At 41.4% G+C, this 19313-nt stretch overlaps 1 protein-coding gene across 1 annotated transcript in view; it reads right to left on the reverse strand.

Annotated features, from left to right (window-relative positions):
- The window catches only part of ASTN2 (astrotactin 2), a 614159-nt gene that overhangs the window by 307383 nt on the left and 287463 nt on the right, over positions 1-19313 (reverse strand). Inside the window, exon 10 of the mRNA XM_024762620.1 lies at positions 5973-6161. Coding sequence (XP_024618388.1) covers positions 5973-6161 — 189 coding nt within the window. The remainder of the gene's footprint in view (positions 1-5972; positions 6162-19313) is intronic.

Genomic DNA, 19313 nt, shown 5'->3' on the forward strand with positions numbered 1-19313 from the left:
ATGTGCATTCATAATCCATCTGAACACAACTCCTAATCCAGAGCTCTCTCCGGGCACCACCCAGTCTCTTAAAACAACCCTTACTCCCTCCTGGGAATAAATTATATTGTGACTTCAGTGTAAACTCTGTGTCCTTCTTTCTCTATCACTTTAGGTCCCTCCTTCAAGCCTTTCATCTTTTCTTTTCTTTTTTTTCCTCAATACATATATACATATATGTATATATATACATGTATCTATTCTTTTTCAAATTCTTTTCCCATTTATGTTATCACAGAATATTGGGCAGAGTTCCCTGTGCTATACAGTAGGTCCTTGTTGATTATCTATTTTATATATAGTAGTGTGTATATGTCAATCCCAAACTCCCAATTTATCCCTCTCCCCCTGCCTTTCCCCTTTGTTAACCATAAATTTGTTTTCTAAGTCTGTGAGTCTGTTTCTGTTTTGTAAATAAGTTCATTTTACATATATACAATGGACTATTACTCAGCCATTAAAAAGAATGAAATAATGCCATTTGCAGCACCATGGATAGATGGAGATTATCATACTAAGTGAAGTAAGCCAGACAGAGAAAGACAAATATCATATGCTATTGCTTATATATGGAATCTAAAAAAAACGATACAAGTGAACTTATTTACAGAACAGGACTTTCATCTTTCACTCCTTCCCGACTCCCCTACCTTTCAGCATCTACCTCCTTATCTCTTTAACCCTTGTCACTACTCGGTATCTCTTTAACCCTTTCTGTGCCTGGCGATCCCTCCTTCTGTACTCTGACTCTCAATATCTCCTCCATCCTTGTCTCTCCACATGTCTCAGCTTTGTCCCTCTGACTGCTTCTCCTTATCACTCTCACCCTGCCGCTGTCTTTCTCTGTGTCTCTTACCGTGCTCCACTTCATCTTCCCACACAGTGGATAAGTCCTGGACTCGTCAGCGTCCTAAACGCCTCCACACGTTCCTCTCCCAGAGACAGGCTGCAGCCTACGTGTGGCAACCCGAGGAGATAGCCAGGAATGGGGTCAAGTTCCTGCAGAATCATGTACGTGCAAGTGGGCTTTGCCTAAGATGCCCCCTTCGTTATGAATCTGGCATCCCCAAGACACCTGCGTCGTCACTGTCTGCTGACAGCAGGGATGAAGCAGGTGGTTCGTCTTAGCACACACTAGTATGGGGGTATGGAGAAGTTACATACGTCCCCTGTAACAGAAGCAGAAACCAAGAGAACACTGGTTTGGGAGTCACAAACTCAAACTTCCAGTCTCAGCGGGGCCCCAAATCATGGTGAGCACCGGGCAAGTAATATCCTTTCCTGGGTCTCAGTTTCTCCAGCTATACGATAAGAGGTTAGGTCTGAACTTTGTTAATCTTTAAGTTTGTCCAGCTCAGAGATTTGAAACGTGAGGCTTTTTTTTTTTTTTTGCGGTACGCGGGCCTCTCACTGTTGTGGCCTCTCCCGTTGCAGAGCATAGGCTCCGGACGCGCAGGCTCAGCGGCCATGGCTCAGGGGCCCAGGCGCTCCACGGCACGTGGGATCTTCCCGGACCGGGGCACGAACCCGTGTCCCCTGCATCGGCAGGCGGACTCTCAACCACCGCGCCACCAGGGAAGCCCACGTGAGGCTTTTTGGAAGCAGAAATCCAGGTTGCTCTTTCAGAGGTTCAAGAGAAGACATGAGAGGCAGACCTGTCTTCTCTCGGCAGTTGCTAGGTGTGGGGATCCAGCTGGGGGCAGGGGGGAGTACAAAGCAGAGTTGTGACTGTCACACAGCAGATTCTTTAGCTGGGAGAGAGTTTGAAATCCCAGGCCAGGCAGTTGTCAGGAAATGCGGCATATGGGGCTGGTGGGGTGCCTGCTAGCTACTCTGGAGGACTGGACCGGAAATTACTTGCAGGAGGAGAGCAAGGAAGGAGAAGGAGGCGGGAAGTGACAACAGCCTTTGATGCCAAGAACCTTACAGGCCTGCCTTCTGAAACCTGAAGGACAAAGGAGCCGCAGCCTCCCCTTTATCTGGGGCTCAGGAAAGGAGACTTGAAAGAGAAAAATTTAGATTCGTCAGAAGCCATTCGCCTTCCCACAGAGGGAAGTCAATTGCCTTAGCACGTGGCTCCCAGAGGTGACATGGTCTGGGGACAGAAATAATTGCAAAGAAAGTTTAACTGAAGCCAAGGATGAGCGAGCTGAAGTGAAATGGGCTACTCTAATATAATGGTAGTCTGGGGAGTTTCCTACATCTGGAGGCTGTTGTCAAAAGATAACAGTGTGGTCTCTTCACTATACTGCTTTTCCTGAGCAAATCAGGGAAGATCGGCCCTAGCTATTCAGAGACGGCCCAAGATGGAAGGGCTGGGAACAATAAATAGAGTGTTTGAGGCAGAAGGAGGACTCCTGATGGGGCTTAAATTCTGTCTGAGCTTGCAGAGTTCCAGGTCAGCCTTTGAGGAGCCAGGCTCTCCTTACCAACCAGTCTATTGGTAGGGGGAAGGCAAGCATGCTGGACAACCAGGAGATCTGAGTTTATAGGCTAGCTCTGCAATGACTTGCCTTGTGACCTTAGCCAAGTCCCTTCCCCACATGCAAATGAGATCCTGGGATGCCATGAAGTCCCTTCAGGATCTAGCATCTTACTACCCAATTTGTATCCTTCTTTTGGACCAAGCTGATCTTCACACTTGAGAATGGGAACTAGTGCATTTGATCATTTATCACATGCCAGTCACTCTGATAGTTGCTATGAGAAATCAAACTACATAAAACAAGCAATGTTGCCATATTACAGTTACTAGTATCTGATTAAACACTCCTTTTTAAAGATGAGGCAGTAGGACTATGCTTGTCACGGATGGGGCCAGGATTTGGAGCTGGGTCTATCTGGAGATTTTTTTTCCTGTCCCTCCCACTCCCCTCGCTTATCAATATATCTGGGCTTCTGCATGCTCCTTCCTGGACAGGAAAATGCCTTTATAGCTCTTATCTCTCCCAAGAGGCACTGTTCTTTGCCATCACTTCAAACTCCAGTTCATAAACCTCATCCTTTATGAAGCACTTTCTCATTCCTTCTAATTCCTTTCAAAAGTCTTCGTATGGGAACTCTGAAAACCACTGGCATCATTTGGAACATTTCTTTGCAAATTAAGTGTTCACATATTTGTTTTCTAATTGAGTGTGTGTCTTCTTGCAAACTTGTAAATTCCTTTCTTGAAGGCCAGGGACAATTAATGTTTTCCTTTGGATTCCATGCAGCATTATTCTATCCATCATGGTACTCAACACAGGGTTTCATAGACTATTAAAACTATAGAAAATCAGGACTGTAGAATATTAGAATTAAAAGTACCTCATCCAGATTGCCCTTAAATTGCTCCGAAGTAGCATTGGCCTTGGCTTGCGCATCTGGGAGTTGGAGGACTCGACTCCGCCATTAAATTGCTATGTGGCTGCCAGTACTTCTATCACCCTTGAATCCTCCCTCAACCTTACCCTTTGCCTGCAACTGTTCCCTGGCCCTTGTCCATTATACCCTTCAAATATCTCCCCAAATCCCCTTTCTCAATTGTGTTCCCATCATCCTGGTTGAAGCCACTAACATTCTCAAGTAGCTTCCACAACAGACACCTAATTGACCCCATTCCACTGTCTTCATTTCCACCCTCATTGCAATCTACTTCCGCACAGCTACCATGAAGTCAAAACATACAATGCAATCATGACATATTCCCCTCTTTTAACCATCTAAGAGTTCTCCTCTTTGCTATTAGAATAAAGACTTTGCCTGCAAGACGCCCATAATCTGTCACTGCTTACCCCTCTGGCTTCACATCCCATATTTACTCAGCTTTAACCACACCACATTCTTCCTCTCCTGAAACCAACCAAGTTCTTTTCCTCCTTAGAATATCTGTCTCTGCTTGAAACCTTTTACAATGCTAGCTCCAACTCATCTTCCAGGTATTAGTTAAATAACACTTCCTCTGCAAGGTAGACTGTGAGCCTTACTGTTTTCTAATCCAATAGATGTACTCTTCCTCCACCACACACACACTCTACTCCAACTAAATTAGATCCCACTGTTAACTGATTACCTGGAACATTGCATCTTTACTTCATAATTCCTGCCACAAATTAAGTACTTAAGATTACACACACACCACCCACCCACCCACACACACACACACACACACACACACACACACACACTATATCTAAGCACCACAGGGTCTGAAGCATGGTACCTGGGACATAGCAGGTGCTCAAAGAGCATGTGATAACTACATAGATGAACAGTTTTATGGAATTCACGTTTTCATTCTAGTTCTATAAAATGGGAAGTGATAAGGTATGTTGGATTAGAAGATAAGAGCAGGGCTTTGGAGTCAGCCAGATATACATCTGAATCCTCACTACCCCTCTCAGTAGATGGTGACTTTGAGAAAGTCAGTTTACCTCTCTGGTGTTGACTTTTCAACTGTAAAATGGAGGCCATGGTATCTCAAAGGGTTTTCATTGTGAAGCTAAAATGGTACTCCCCTGGCTCTTTTACTTCCTATAAGGGGGATTTGGGAAAGTCACTTAACACTGCCACTTCTCATCTGTATAAAGGGGATGGCAACAGCCTCTGCTTCACGGGGCCATTGTGAGGATGACATTAAATTAAGGAATGGAAAGTGCTTCGAATGCCCACAGCATGCGCTAAATTCGTGTTAGTGGTTATTATTATTTTTAAAATACTTACCAAAGAGCTTGACATATAGAGTATTTCCTGATAAATAGTAGCCACTCCTACTACAATCACAATTATTATTATTATTTTTACAATTATTATTAGTGAGATGACAGGATGAAGATGAGGATGATTCTAACGGTGATGTTTCTTACCAGTTCTGACTTTTGTTGACATGACCTCAAATGGTAGGGAGAACCCTTCTTTGTGATAATATCCTATTACATTTTTATGCAAAACTGTCTCAAAGTATAGTTGTTTTTTTTTTAAGATAATCATTTCTTATACACGGAACAGTTCTTCTCATGCTACCATCTTATGGCTTTCAGATTTTGAGGCATGAATAAATCCCACCTAAGGCCTTTCTTCTCCAGATAGAACAGCCCCAGTTTCTTCAACTCTCCCAAGAAGACATTCAGAAGTACAATGCATGTCTAATCTTCATAAAATTTGGCCAACCCAGTCCCTCTGTTTATTTTTATGTGAGAGTAGTCTCAATATTTTAATTTCACATGTACCCCTGTATTTATTAACAGGGAAAGAGGTCTTTGACATACTGATGAGCAAAAAAAGCAATTCCTAAACAGCTTTACTGAGAGTTGGCATGTTTATGTGTTTGTGTGGTGTGTGTGTGTGTGTGTGTGTGTGTGTGTGTGTGTGTGTGTGTTTCATTTGTAGTCTCCTTGGTCCAGGTAAAGCTTTATAGTTGAGAATTAAAGTCTAGCCTCCCCCACCATCCCTATCTCCCAGATATTGTTATTTGTTTAGGAAATACACAGATAGAGAGGGAAAGAGAGAGAGAGGTGTTTTGAGAATGTTCAAGAAAATGTTAATTCTGGCTATTTCTGGGTGATGGAAAATTTATTTTCTCGTTCATTAAATGTCTTTCTTTTTGAACTGCCTGAATAGCCTACATAAGATACTTATTTTTAATAGACGGAAAGATTAATCACATTAGAAATTCCATTAACTGTACTTACAGGATGATTTAAGATTGAATTGCAAATATGTGGATAGAGTTAGAAAATGGGAGGGTGGGATAAATAAAGGATAGGTGAATGGAAAAAGAACTTCAGGGAATGGACTTTGCTGACTCCTGATACTTCATGCACAGGCATTAGTGATTCGGGGGAGATGCTGACCAGTGTAATAGACCTCTATCCCATGGTGCCCATGGCTTCCTCCCCCTGCCCAGATTTTGGGTCAGTGACTTGACGAGTGAAGTGCAGGTGTCTGTCCCATACCTAAAGGTCATCTGGAAGACTTGGCCTTGGTTCACATGCTGCGTCCGGTTGTTGTAACCATGTAGCATCTCTCCAAAGAGGGTGTTGTTGAACTTGGAATCAGGTTTGAGGCACTTGGGGCCCTCGCAGACATCTGAGAGCATTAGGCAGGATTTTCCATCAGGAGCCAGCTTGAACTCCTCCACACAACTGCATGATAAAACAGGGCCAAGAGTTAGCTCGCATGCTGAATGCCCCCATCGGGGGTGACCTAAAATCAAGGCCTCCTTTGCCTGCAAAACAGGTCAGAATTTAGGAATGCATACAGCTATTCTGGCTGGAATCTATCTAGGGCACAGGTGTCTAGAGAGAAGCACATTAATCCTGCAAATTGGTAAATTCAAGGGAAGTCATCTGTGACATTTTGGAGGAGTTGAGGGGGACGTCAGAGAGCACATCCATACACAAAGCAAATTTAAAAACTGTTTTCCATGAACACACAAACCTTAAAAAGCACGAGAGACCAATTCACAGGGAATTACCAACTAGCTTCTCAAACCAGAACCTATTTCCAGTGTATCTGCTGGCCAAGGTTGAAGACTGTAGCAAAAACAAGGTTTTTATTGCCCTTGTAGCTCAGAGGTGATCCTTCCAGGACCATGGACAGCACATGGGGGAGGGGGCAGGGGGGCAGCAGCCACAGCTTCTGTTCAATTAGCAATGTTACCAGCCTCTGTTGGTCTCTAACTACCTAATCCTGACAGCGGAAGGGCCCTTGACACGCCTTTGAAACTGGGATGGGCTCCACGATGGCCCAAACAGGCATGTGAATGGGGTGTGGAAAAAATATTTGCAATTTGGGATGTTTACAGTGGGAAAGAAATCTCTTAGAGAGGCATGGGGGGAAAAGAGAAAGCAGAGGTCCTAGCCTATGAGAAAATCAATTCAGAAACTGAAATTCTGTGAATGTCTATCTGTTCATGGTCCTTTGCTAGGCACTGAGGGTAGGGTGCACATAAGAAATAAGACATACAAGAGAACAGGTTGAACGATTGAAGATAGCTGTAAAATGTCATCTTTGTTCCTTGTGACATATGTGAACCAGGCAAGTCATTTTACATCTTTGGTCTCCAGTTTCCTCATCTGTAAAAGGGGGTAGACACTACTATCCTACATTAATCCACTAGGCTGCTATGAGGTTCCATGATACACTGACTGCATAAACAGTTAGAAATTGAAGTGTACTTAACAAAATAAATATAGAGAGGTTGTAATGGTGGCAATGGTGGTATTTACTTATTGAGCATATGCTACTGACTAGGCACTTTGTATGTTTATTTTCTAACCACGAAAAAGGTAGTATCATCATTCCTGCTTTACAGAGAGCAACAGGAAGAGCCATGAAATAAAGCATGTCACACCACGAGTTAGTGGCAAAGCTGGCATTCAGTATCAGGGCTGTCTAGCAACAAAGGTAACTTTTCCCTCACTTGTCTTTTCCAAATACAGTTGTCCTTATTTGCATCACATGACCCTGGTTACACTATGCTAATTGGAGTCAGCAGAAAGTAGTCAGTCTCCTATCGGCCTTTCTCCCATGGGATGAAGTGAAGCTCTATTGAATCTGACTGCAAAAAGGCTCATGTGGGAGAAGGGAGGGGCTCTGTGACATGGTTTGGGAAGAAAGTGTACCCAGTCTGCAGGAACCACTAGCTGATGCTAGAGACACAGAACCCAACTGAAGGCAGGAAGTAGGCAGGCAGAGCTGAAAACGTGACCCAAGATCACTCCTATTGAAAACTCAGGAACACCTTACGTCTGAAGCAAGCTGTCACTCTGTCCTTGTTTTCCTCTAATTCCCAGTGTATTGCATAGGTGCACCGACTGTCTTTCCAATGTTTACATGCTCCTGCCCAAAGTACAGTGGAAAGTTCTTGGAAGGAGGGCTATCTTGGTACCTTGGTCAAGTCTATCCTGTCTTCTTTTTGCATCTATTAAATACATGCAACTCTCCCTTCATAAAGTTGCAGTACAGATAATGTGAGTTATATAAATGTGCAGAGTATATGGTAAGTTCTCAATAAAGTATAGTTCCATCCATTTATTCCAAAAGGTTCCTAGCAAATACGAGAAATGATATACTGGGTAGAGCTCACCCTCTTCTCTCTCTCCCTCCCCCCACCCACCTCTCTCACACATACACATACATACACACACACACACACGTGTACACCTATGAATGAATACATTGTTGTTGTAAAAGATTAGATATTATCAAAGTCTATAGAGTAAAACAGAGAAGTTCTTCATTTCTCACTCCACTCCACACATATCCTTACTTCCTGTTCCAGCGGTCATCATTGTTAATAATTATGTATTCTTGTAGGGATTTTTACTGCATTTAGAGATCTACTATATATATATTACACTTTTTATAATATAAAATATATTATTTAAATATCATATATATTTTAAAATTATAATTTTTCATAATAAACTCATAAACAGAATTACCCTATACATTGTTGTGAGATATGCATTTGTACCTAATTTCTTGGAGATCTTTTCAAATCAGTATACATACAGATCAATCTTCTTAATGACTGTTTGGCATTGTGCAGTATGAATGTACCATAATGATTTTACCTAATCTTTATTGACGGGCATTTTGGTTGTTTATAGCTGTTTGTTATTACAAATGGTGCCACAGTGAAGAATTTTGCACATATATCACTATGCATGTGTGTGTTTCTATAAAACAGATTTTTGTTTTTTACCATCTTTAGTGGAGCATAATTGCTTTACAATGGTGTGTCAGTTTCTGCTTTATAACAAAGTGAATCAGCTATACATATACATACATCCCCATATCTCCTCCCTCTTGCCTCTCCCTCCCACCCTCCCTATCCCAGCTCTCTAGGTGGTCACAATCCACACCCTCTCCAGCATTTATTGTTTGTAGATTTTTTGATGATGGCCATTCTGACTGGTGTGAGGTGATACCTCACTGTAGCTTTGATCTGCATTTCTCTAATTATGAGTGATGTTGAGCATCCTTTCATATGTTTGTTGGCAGTCTGTATATCTTCTCTGGAGAAATGTCTATTTAGGTCTCTGCCCATTTTTGGATTGGGTTGTTTGTTTTTTGATATTGAGCTACATGAGCTGCTTGTAAATTTTGGAGATTAATCCTTTGTCAGTTGCTTCATTTGCAAATATTTTGTCCCATTCTGGAGGTTGTCTTTTCTGGAGGAACCTTCCAAAAGGTTCCTAGCAAATACGTCTAGGAACGTTTGTCTTTTCATCTTGTTTATGTTCTCCTTTGCTGTGCAAAAGCTTTGAAGTTTCCTTAGGTCCCATTTGTTTATTTTTGTTTTTATTTCCATTTCTCTAGGAGGTGGGTCTAAAAGGGTCTTTCTGTGATTTATGTCATAGAGTGTTCTGCCTATGCTTTCCTCTGAGAGTTTGATAGTGTCTGGCCTTACATTTAGGTCTTTAATCCATTTTGAGTTTATTTTTTAGAAAACAGATTCTTAAAAGAGGGATTGCTAGATCAATGTTTTATGAATTTTTAAATTTTGATAGATCTACTAAATGGCTATCTGTAGAGGCACTGCCAGTTTACAATCCTATCACTGATGAATGACAGAACTCATTTCTCCACATCTGTCACGTTCATTATTGCCAATCTGGGATGTCAAAAATTCATCATTTTTGTTTGGTTTTGCATTTCCCTGATTACTGGTGAGGTTCATCTTTTCATGCCATGGTCATTTGTATTTCTCATTATCCATCCATGTTTTGTGAGACTTGTCTTTTTCCTTATTGGTTTGTATATGTTTTGCACATTTTCTCAGTAATTATCTTTCACCTTCCAAAATTTCTTCCAGTCTGTACTTGCATTTTAATATTGCTTTTGATGTCTTATAACCTCTTTATCCTGGTCCTTTTTTGCTTTTGAATTTTGTGTGATGCTTAGGAAGCCACAAAGATGCTAAAAAAACCCAATCTTTCTTTATATTCTTGTAGTATTTATATAGTTTTTTCATCTTTGGTTATTTAATCTGTGTGGCATTTATTTTTGTGCATGGTGGGAGTGGTTATTTTAACTTAATTATTTTTAAAATGGGTAGATGAGTATCTGAAGGAGCCATCCCTTCCCTAAGTAGTTTGAAATGCCTTTTTGTCATGTATTAAATCCTTATATGTACCACATATATATAGTTGGAAATTTTATTTAATTATCTGTATATTCCTGCAATAATTCAGCACTATTTTCATTAATAGAGTTTTATGGCATGTTTTGAATGTAGCAAGGTAAGTCTTCTCCCTGTCAAGAACACTAATTTCCTATTTCAAAATTTCCTCACTGTTCTTACTCATTTTTCCCTTCAGATAAAGTTTAGAGTTGTTTTGTCAAATTTCATGTAAAACTTTAGTGGAATTTTGGGTTGTCTAAATTGAATTTGTAGACTAAATGGGGGAAAGTTGTTCATTTTTTTTTCCTGTAAGACATACGCATTGAGAGTCAACTCTGTGCTGAGCACCGTTGACAACTGTGGCAGAGATGATATCTTATGTTCACCACACTGGATCCTCTTTGTGGACACCCTGTAGACTACGCATCTAAGCTGCCTTTGCAGTTGGGTTTAAGGGACCATGTGAAGGGATTCTGAGAGATGGAATCTGTGTTGCTGTGATATAAGTCATTGCAGATCCAGCCCTTACAAACATGTTGCATGACTCTCAAGCTCTCTCTTCCCTTGCTATGGCAAGCTTGGAGATCATGTGTTCCAGATCAATACTGCAGGATGGAAGAATGCTGCCTCAATTACAATGGACCTTGTGTGAACCAGAAATCAACTTTTGTGTACAATCTCCTGGTTTGGGAGGCTTCACTTGTTACAGCAACATAGCCTATCTTATCCTGGCTGATTGATACAGCATCTTTACAGTTCGGAGTCTTCTAATTCTGAAACATAGTTTGCATCTCCATTTAGCAAGTGTTCTTTTAAAACCTTCACTGAAGTTTTAGACTTTAGGTCATAAAAATATTGCACATATCTGGTGGGGGTTTATTCATAGGTATTTATGCAATGCACTATGGTAGAGGTTACAAGCAGGTGCTTAGGATCCAGACCACAATAGTCCAAATCCAGATTCCACCATTTTTTGCTGTGTGACCCTGGACAAAATGCTTAACCTCTCTGTACTTCCTTTGCTTATCTATGAAGAAGTTCCCACCGCACAGAGCCACTGTGAGGATTAAATGAGTTGTGTCTGAAATATAGCGTGCACAAGGATATAGTAGAGTGACAGCTTCTATTATTACAGCATTTTCCACTTGAGGAATATGATCAGTTTTCACATTTGTTTTCCCTTATGTTTTCTAGTTAGTTATTGCTGATATTGAGGAAAGTTATTCTTGATTTTTGAAAGTTGATTTTTCATCCTACCACAGAAGGAGCCCATCAGTTCTAATACATCAACCAGATGAATGAGTATATATTTGGCCAGTTTGGGTATTCAGGTTATGCTAGGATTATGGAATAAATTAGAAAACTGTCCTTTATTTTCTTTCTCTGGATCAGTTTACATAAGATAGAGGTTCTCCGTTCCTTGATGATTTGGTAAGACCTGCATATAAAATCACCTGGGCTTGATGTCTTCTTTTTAATTGTAGACATTTAGCTCTCTTATCACTTTATTATATTTGGCTATTTAGATTTTCTACAGCATCATGACTCAAACTTGGTAATTTATATTTTCTAAGGAAATAATGCATTTTATCAAGACTTTTAAATTTATTGGCATAAATTTGCACACAGTCTTCTCATTAAATTTGTTTTATCTTCTGTGCTTCTATGGTTATGCCCCTAGCTCATTACTAATGTGTTTGTGTTCTCTCTCTCTCCTTCGAAGAAGCTTTTGCATTTTATTGGCAAGGCTCCTTTTTTTTTTCTATTTCATTTATTTCAGCTTTTACTTGTATTAATTCCTTCCTGCTGCTTTCTCTGAGTTTGTTTTATAACTCTTTTTCTGGCTTCTGGAGTTGAATGTTTCATTTGTTTATTTTCGGTCTTTCTTTCTTCTTAGTAAATGTCATGGAGCTTCTGACTACTGCTTTGCCTCTATTCCATGAGTCTGATATGCAGCTTTCCAGCTCCTGCTCATTGCTAAAGAGGTGATCATTTAAGTTTGATTTTATTTACCCAAGTGTTATTTAGAAGGTTGCTTTTTGTAATTCCCAAATATATAGATTCATATGCTAGACAGATTGCTGCTAATATCTAATATTATCACATTCTAGTCTGAGAATGTAGCTTGTATAATTTCTACTTTGGTGAATTTATTGACATTCCAGGCCCCCTTACCTAAAGGAGGCACAAAATGTCAAGTTCAGATTCTGGATCTAATTAAAGCTGTGATCAAATAGAGGCTGTACCACTTCCCAGCTGTGTGACCCTGATCAAGTCTGTTAACTACCCTAGGCCTCAGTGTCGTTATCGATGAAATGGGGATAATAATAATCCTTATCATAGGGCTGATGTGAGAATTAGAGGTAACTTACATAAAGGATAAAATAGTATCTATGATGTAGTGGCCAATTAACGCATCAGCTACTGTGATGGCGATGGTTACCGTTACTGTGATTATGCTAGTATTACCTATGATTGCTGCTTAATCTATTAGCCAATTTACACTTCCCAGAGAATGTACATTTACTTCCAGTGGTTCTCAGATCTTAGCTGCTGGCCTCTTTCTAGATCCAGATTTCTTAAAGCCAACAGAGTTACCCTTTTCTGATTTTTTTTTTTGTGGTCCGCGGGCCTCTCACTGTTGTGGCCTCTCCTGTTGCGGAGCACAGGCTCCGGATGCGCAGGCTCAGCGGCCATGGCTTACGGGCCCAGCCGCTCCGCGGCATGTGGGATCTTCCCGGACCGGGGCACGAACCCGCGTCCCCTGCATCGGCAGGCGGACTCTCAACCACTGCGCCACCAGGGAAGCCCTAAGTTAAGAATTTTGAGATGGGACAATTATTCTGGATTACCTGGGTGGACTCAATGTAATCAAAAGGGTCCTTATAGGAGCATATGAGGTAGAGAAGAGTGACAGGATCAGAGAAGGAGATATAACTTGGAAGCAGAGGAAAGAGATACACAGACAAGCAGACACAGAGACTATGTCTCTGGCCTTGAAGTTCTGCCGATGCCTAGATTTTAGAACTTCTGCCCTCCAGAACCATAAAATAGTAAATATGTATTGTTTTAAGGTACTAAGTTTGTGGTAATGCATTGCGGAAGCACTAGGAAACTAATATACAACCTTCACAAGGAGCTGTTGCTCCCATTTTCAGATGAGAAAACTGAAGTTTAGAGAAGTGAAGTGACTTGCCCATGGAGATATACCTTGGCAATAGTGATGCTAGGAATTAAACCTGGAGTTCCTGTTTCAAGAAGTGTGTATATGAATGTGTGTGTATGACTTTAGCCATATTACAACTGTAGGTACATGGTGATTTTCTTTTGCCTGGGGGTGAGAAAAGACTGTGGCTCAGCACGAGAGGAAGGAAGGGAGATAAAAGGCCGGGTTCGCTTAGTAAGACCCTTAGAGATGTAGGGGGAGAGAGAGGGAGAGGGAGAGAGCGAGAGCGAGAGCGAGAGCGAGAGCGAGAGCGAGAGCGAGAGAGAGCGAGAACCCATAAATGCAAATGATCCTTTGAGTTTTAAAACGTGAGCAACTCTTTCCCCCAAGACACCTCAGGGTACAGGATGGTTTATGCAAAGGTCTATTTAGTTGTTGGTTTCTATTTTTCTTTTTAATCTTATTTTTGTACCATGCGACATAATTATACAGCTCCTTTAGAACATTCTGTCGTCTGGGAGATTTTCTTACAGAAATTCTAAAGAGTGTAGGCTCACAGGAAACCAGCCAAGATCTGCATGAAACTATATTTATACATATGCCAAAATGAAAAACATAAAATAAAATAAGTACAGAGATACAAACTGGGCATTTTAGCTGAAGGCAGTGAATGTGTTACCCTGAACACACCCATCACATTACAGAGAATACTAGAATTGGATGGGGATTCAGAACCCGTACCACAAAATCTTATACATTTTTAGCCAAGAGCATGTTTTATTTAATCCTTACAGCAATGTCATGAGATGGGTACTTTCATTCTGACATTGCCACCAAGGACCCTGAGGTTTGGCATTTTAAATCCCTTGACCAAGATCACACGAGCGCTTTGGAAAAGCCAGGACCTGGACTTGGATCTTCTTCCTCCAAATCTAGGGCTCCTTCCACTTTAGCACAAATGACTGCTTCCAATCTGCTTGTTCTTCAAAAAAACAGAAACTGGGGCCTAAGAGAAATGGCATTTACACACATTCTCAAGGCAGGGTATTTAGTTATTTATTCACGTATTTACCTGCGCATTCATTCATTCATTCCTCAATGGCTATGGAATCAATACAATTATGTAATGACATGCATAGACTAGAAACTTTTTTTTAAATGGGGAAGGGAATCAAATCCCAGAAAAAACAAAAAAAGAATAGAGCAAAGTTAAGGGTAAGAAGAGCTCAAGAAACTACATACCACATGGACTTGGACTAAGGTTAGGGATGAATCTTAGCATCTACCACCAAGGCAAGAGAGAAGCAGGCGTTTTCTCAGCTTTGCTGTTCCTGACACCTGTAAGAAATCCTACTCTGGGGTCAATCAGGACCAGAGCCCTCTGTGACCTAGCAGTTAAGGCCTTCAGCCACATGGACCCCACTAATGTTTCTCATGAAAGTTCTCAGGACTGTCCCAACATTGACCAGCATGAAGATTAGTAAAACTCTTGTCAGAGTGGCCTCCGTCTACAGGTTTCACTCAAGGGAAAAAATTAGAGTTTCTAGAAAAGCCATTTTGAAGGTAACATACTCAAGAGTATTCTTCAGAAAAGAAGGAAGGAGAGGAAAAGGAAGGGAAGGGAAGGGAATGCCATGGAGAACCTTGGGCTCAATTATATAAAATATTTTATCTACTCTAAGACCCTCAACACCTATAAGAAACACTAGCATTTCACCTAACACTAAGAAAGAAAAAACAATTTTTAATTAAACTCTGTCAAACCATCGATAGTAAAATACATCCTAATTTCAAAAATGTTAAAATGTGGAAAAATCTGGGCACATTAGAACCAACAAAATATGATATGTTTGAGCACTGCAGGACTTAGAGCTTTTATTATCCTCAGGTGCCCTGTGAACCTTCAAGAGATAGTTCTAGAGGGCAGACTTTCCATATGGGCTTGACCACTGGAACGTCCCTTTTTCTGTCTTTGAGCATCTCATGGAACTAATGTTTCACAGGACCCACATATGAAAACACCTGTCTGAATGAATGGCTGGACTTTGCGTGCTTCCATCAGTTGTCTGTGAATATGTCTCGCACCTGAGCTCTTGCAAATGTTTCAAACAGCTGAGAGTGCAAGGTTGTACTTTTGTGCCAAGAAGCTGGCCAGTGCACGTTCTATGTCCACTCTGAGCGGTAAAGCCCCATCTTTCCATCAGCAGTCGGAGAGGTCAGAGGTCAGGCCTAGCCTAAAATTTGAAACTACAACCAAAACAAGTGCGTGAGTGAATATCCCCCATACCTCTGCAACTAGTTACTGACAACGAAAGTTAGAAATCACTGTCTGCATTCTCTAGGTCAGTGTTTTCCATTATTGGAGCCAACTTCAGCTTTGGCAATGAAAATAAGAGGCTTCCAGTTAACAATGCTATTAAACACATGTATTTATCTCCTCTCCCTCCTAAAATCACATAAAAATGACATTAAACAGATAGCCTAGCAAGGACTATTGAGGCTGGATGTGCTCTTTGAGTCCATATTTTTACATACATTTTCACTGCACTTTAAAGTAAATTATATTTAAGTATATTCAATATATTCAGATTAGAATAGAGTAGTCTGGGACATCTCCTATCCCAATTTCACCTCCTCACTGGCTGTGAGACCCTTCTGGGCCTCAGTTTTCTCCTCTAAATGACGTGAGAAAGACTGAAACTTCAAAACTGTTGATGGCATTGTTCACTACTTCTTACATAGGTATATATAGGAAATATCTCTCTTAGCAAATTATGTCAGGAAAAGGAGTACATCCTCTGGAAAACAAAACAAAGCAAAGCAAAAACCCCAAAACTGCAAACTTCCTCTTCTCAAGCAAGGACAATTCTATAATCCACCACTTTTTTTCCTGCTTACTTTGGTTGCCAAGACAAACAGCGCTAAATCTATCTCACATTGAGTAATTCTCCCATTTCAGGCTCCTGAAACCATTTTCTCCCTTTCCCTTTCTCTCCTTACAAATGGCCCTGATCCGTCCTGTCATATCTTTATATTATCCATTTTTTATAGGTTGGATTCATGTGGATAATATTAACTTCTCTTGGAAGAATGCGCGGTATATGCTGTAAACACATGTACAAATGAAACAAACTTGGTTGCTAGGTAACTTGTGTAGGTCTTGGAGAGAAGAAATGCTTCCTCACCCGTAAGATTCATTCTAAATGTTTCATCTTAGTATACAATGACCTTTTCAACCTATCTCAAATCCACCTGCTTCTCTTATACTGTTACGTGTAGTCTATCAACATCAATCAGGACCAAGTGAGGCTCAAACATCTGTCCTCAGAGTCCACTTTGCCCCTGGTGGGCAAGGACTTGTACTCAATGCTTCTTTGCATTCTTATCGCCCCACAAAAGACCAGGCACAGAGTTGGGGCAGCAAATCTTAGGTGGATGAATTCTTTAATTCGACAGTTATGGCTTTGAAAAAGTCCTTGGGCAAGCAGTGATAACGGGGACACACAGGTGATTAAGACCTAGTCCCTGCTCATGAGGAGTTTGCAGTGTGACAGGGACCAGACAGGAAAGCAGGTAAGTCAACACAGCAGTGGGGCTGCGACAGTGAGAAGCATGGGGTGGGGGGCTGTGTAACTCCAGAGAAAGGATGCTTTACTCAGTTTTGAGGAACTTGACCTGACTAGGGCTGGCAACCAGAACAGCCAGCCAGCGGTCCAGTCTGCAAGAGGTGTCAAGATTTCACTGGGATAAATTAGAATTGGAGACAAAATGTCAATGGCCCTTCCCTGGTAAGAAGGCCCTATGGGTAGAAAAGAAAAAACAAAAAAAAAACAAACTAACATAAGACAAGAAAAACAGTCTTTCCTATAAATATTAAGATTTGATAAATATTAAGCCAACATTTAAATGGTATCCATTTGAAAGGGCAAGGCATTATATACCCAGCTCCACGGTAACTACACATCTCACTTTTGGACTTCTCTTGGGACTCAGAGAAGACTGGCTGAAGAAGGTTAAGATCTATACCAAGACTTGAAGATGAAACAGAGCATTCAAGCTAAAGGGCCACGGACAAATGGGGGGTAGTGGGGGGAAGAGAGGAGGAGAAGCAGAGGAAACAATGCTGAACACTCCAGAAGCTGAAGCCAAGATGCCTAATTCAGGAATAGGGATGTAACTGGAAATACAGCTGAAAAGGCCAGACTGCGAACAACTTCCTTAGCTGTGTCAATTGAGGAACTTAATTTCACAATTATTAATTGAGCACCTACTACGTGTCAGGTACTGTTCTAATGTGCTGGAGATAGAACAGGAAACAGGACATACAATTCAGTCATTGGAGGATTAAATGAGATGGCTTTATACCTATCAGACTAATTATAGCCACCATTTGGTGAGTGCTTACACGTGCTGGCCTCTATGCACATGTGATTTCAATTAACCCTCACAATGCTGCTGCAATCACATCTGATTCTACATGAAACAAGAGTCTCAGAGATGTTTAGTGATTTGCTCAAAACCACATGGCCGGGCTTCCCTGGTGGCGCAGTGGTTGAGAGTCCGCCTGCCGATGTAGGGGACACGCGTTCGTGCCCCGGTCCGGGAGGATCCCGCGTGCCGCGGAGCGGCTGGGCCCGTGAGCCATGGCTGCTGGGCCTGCGCGTCCGGAGCTTGTGCTCCGCGGCGGGAGAGGCCACGGCAGTGAGAGGCCCGCGTACCGCAAAAAAAAAAAAAAAAAAAAAAAAAAAAAAAAAAAAAAAAAAAAAAAAACCACATGGCCGGGAGTGGCCAGAGGCCAGGAGTGATATCAGATCTGTTTTGACTAATACTGGAGCCCCGTGGACTGGGTTTCTAGCTCGACGCCCCTATTTATTTAGCTGTGTGACCTTGAGCAAGTCACTGAGCCCCTCTGTGCCTGGTTTTCTTGACAGTAAATCGAGATCATAATACTAGTACCTCCCTTGTAGAGTTGGTATGAGAATTCAACGGGCTAATGTCATCAAAGTACTTAGCACAGACATGGCATGTAGGAAGTGCTTAATAAGTGTTAGCTGCTATTATTAACCTGCCTGCAAATAGGTTTATTAAACCTGTGCTACCCAGGAAACTCTCAGAAAAGGCACAGAGCTCTGAGCAAGTGGACAAAGTCCCCTGGAGGAGGGTTTGTTTTCCTTGTTTAATTCAGCAGCCTGCCACTTCTCTAGACCAACTTTCACACAAGTACCTGCTAATGGTTTTGTTTACACTGCTTCTAACAAGTGTGGCTAACTTCTCATTTGCATCCTTAATAGACAATTTTCAAAGCATGTTGACATTGCAGCTGGTTTAAGGAGACCTGAGTTTTATTCTCGTTTTTTTTGTCCTGTTTATCAGCATTTGGACGAGCTTCAACAGCTCATAGCACCCTCTCCCAATTCAGTCTAACTTAAAACTTTAAGAGACCTTTCTGGGTAGGGAAGGTTAGTTTGTCCGTGTCTCACAGACCCGGAAACTAAGAGGTTGAGCACCTCAGGTCACTGAGCAAGTGGAGGGCTGTTGTCATTACTATCACTCACTGTAGCTATTTTATTTAACAAATACAAACTAGTGCTAACTCTGTGCAGGGCACTGTTCCAAAGGACTTTAGAAATATTAATGTAAACTGTGATGTAATTAATGTAATGCATTTAATCCTCATAGCAACTCTATAGAGAGATGCTATTACCATCTTTTCTACAGATGAGAAAACTGAGGCATAGAGATGTTAAGTACCCTGCTTAAGGTCACACAGCGAGGTGGTAAGCTACATTACCAGCCGTGTGACCCTGGGCACATTACTTAACCTGAACGGAGTAATAAATGTACTTTGCAATCTTCACAAACATCAGCATGTTAATGTAGATATTATTAAAATTTTAGAGATGGAGAAATTGAAGTTCAGGGGTCCTGAGAGCTGCCTGATGTTTAAGAGAAAGTTAGAGGGGCTTCCCTGGTGGCGCAGTGGTTGAGAGTCCGCCT

Source organism: Neophocaena asiaeorientalis, unplaced genomic scaffold, assembly GCF_003031525.2.
Source record: "Neophocaena asiaeorientalis asiaeorientalis breed wild unplaced genomic scaffold, Neophocaena_asiaeorientalis_V1.1 scaffold78, whole genome shotgun sequence".
NCBI classification, from domain to species: Eukaryota; Metazoa; Chordata; class Mammalia; order Artiodactyla; family Phocoenidae; genus Neophocaena; species Neophocaena asiaeorientalis.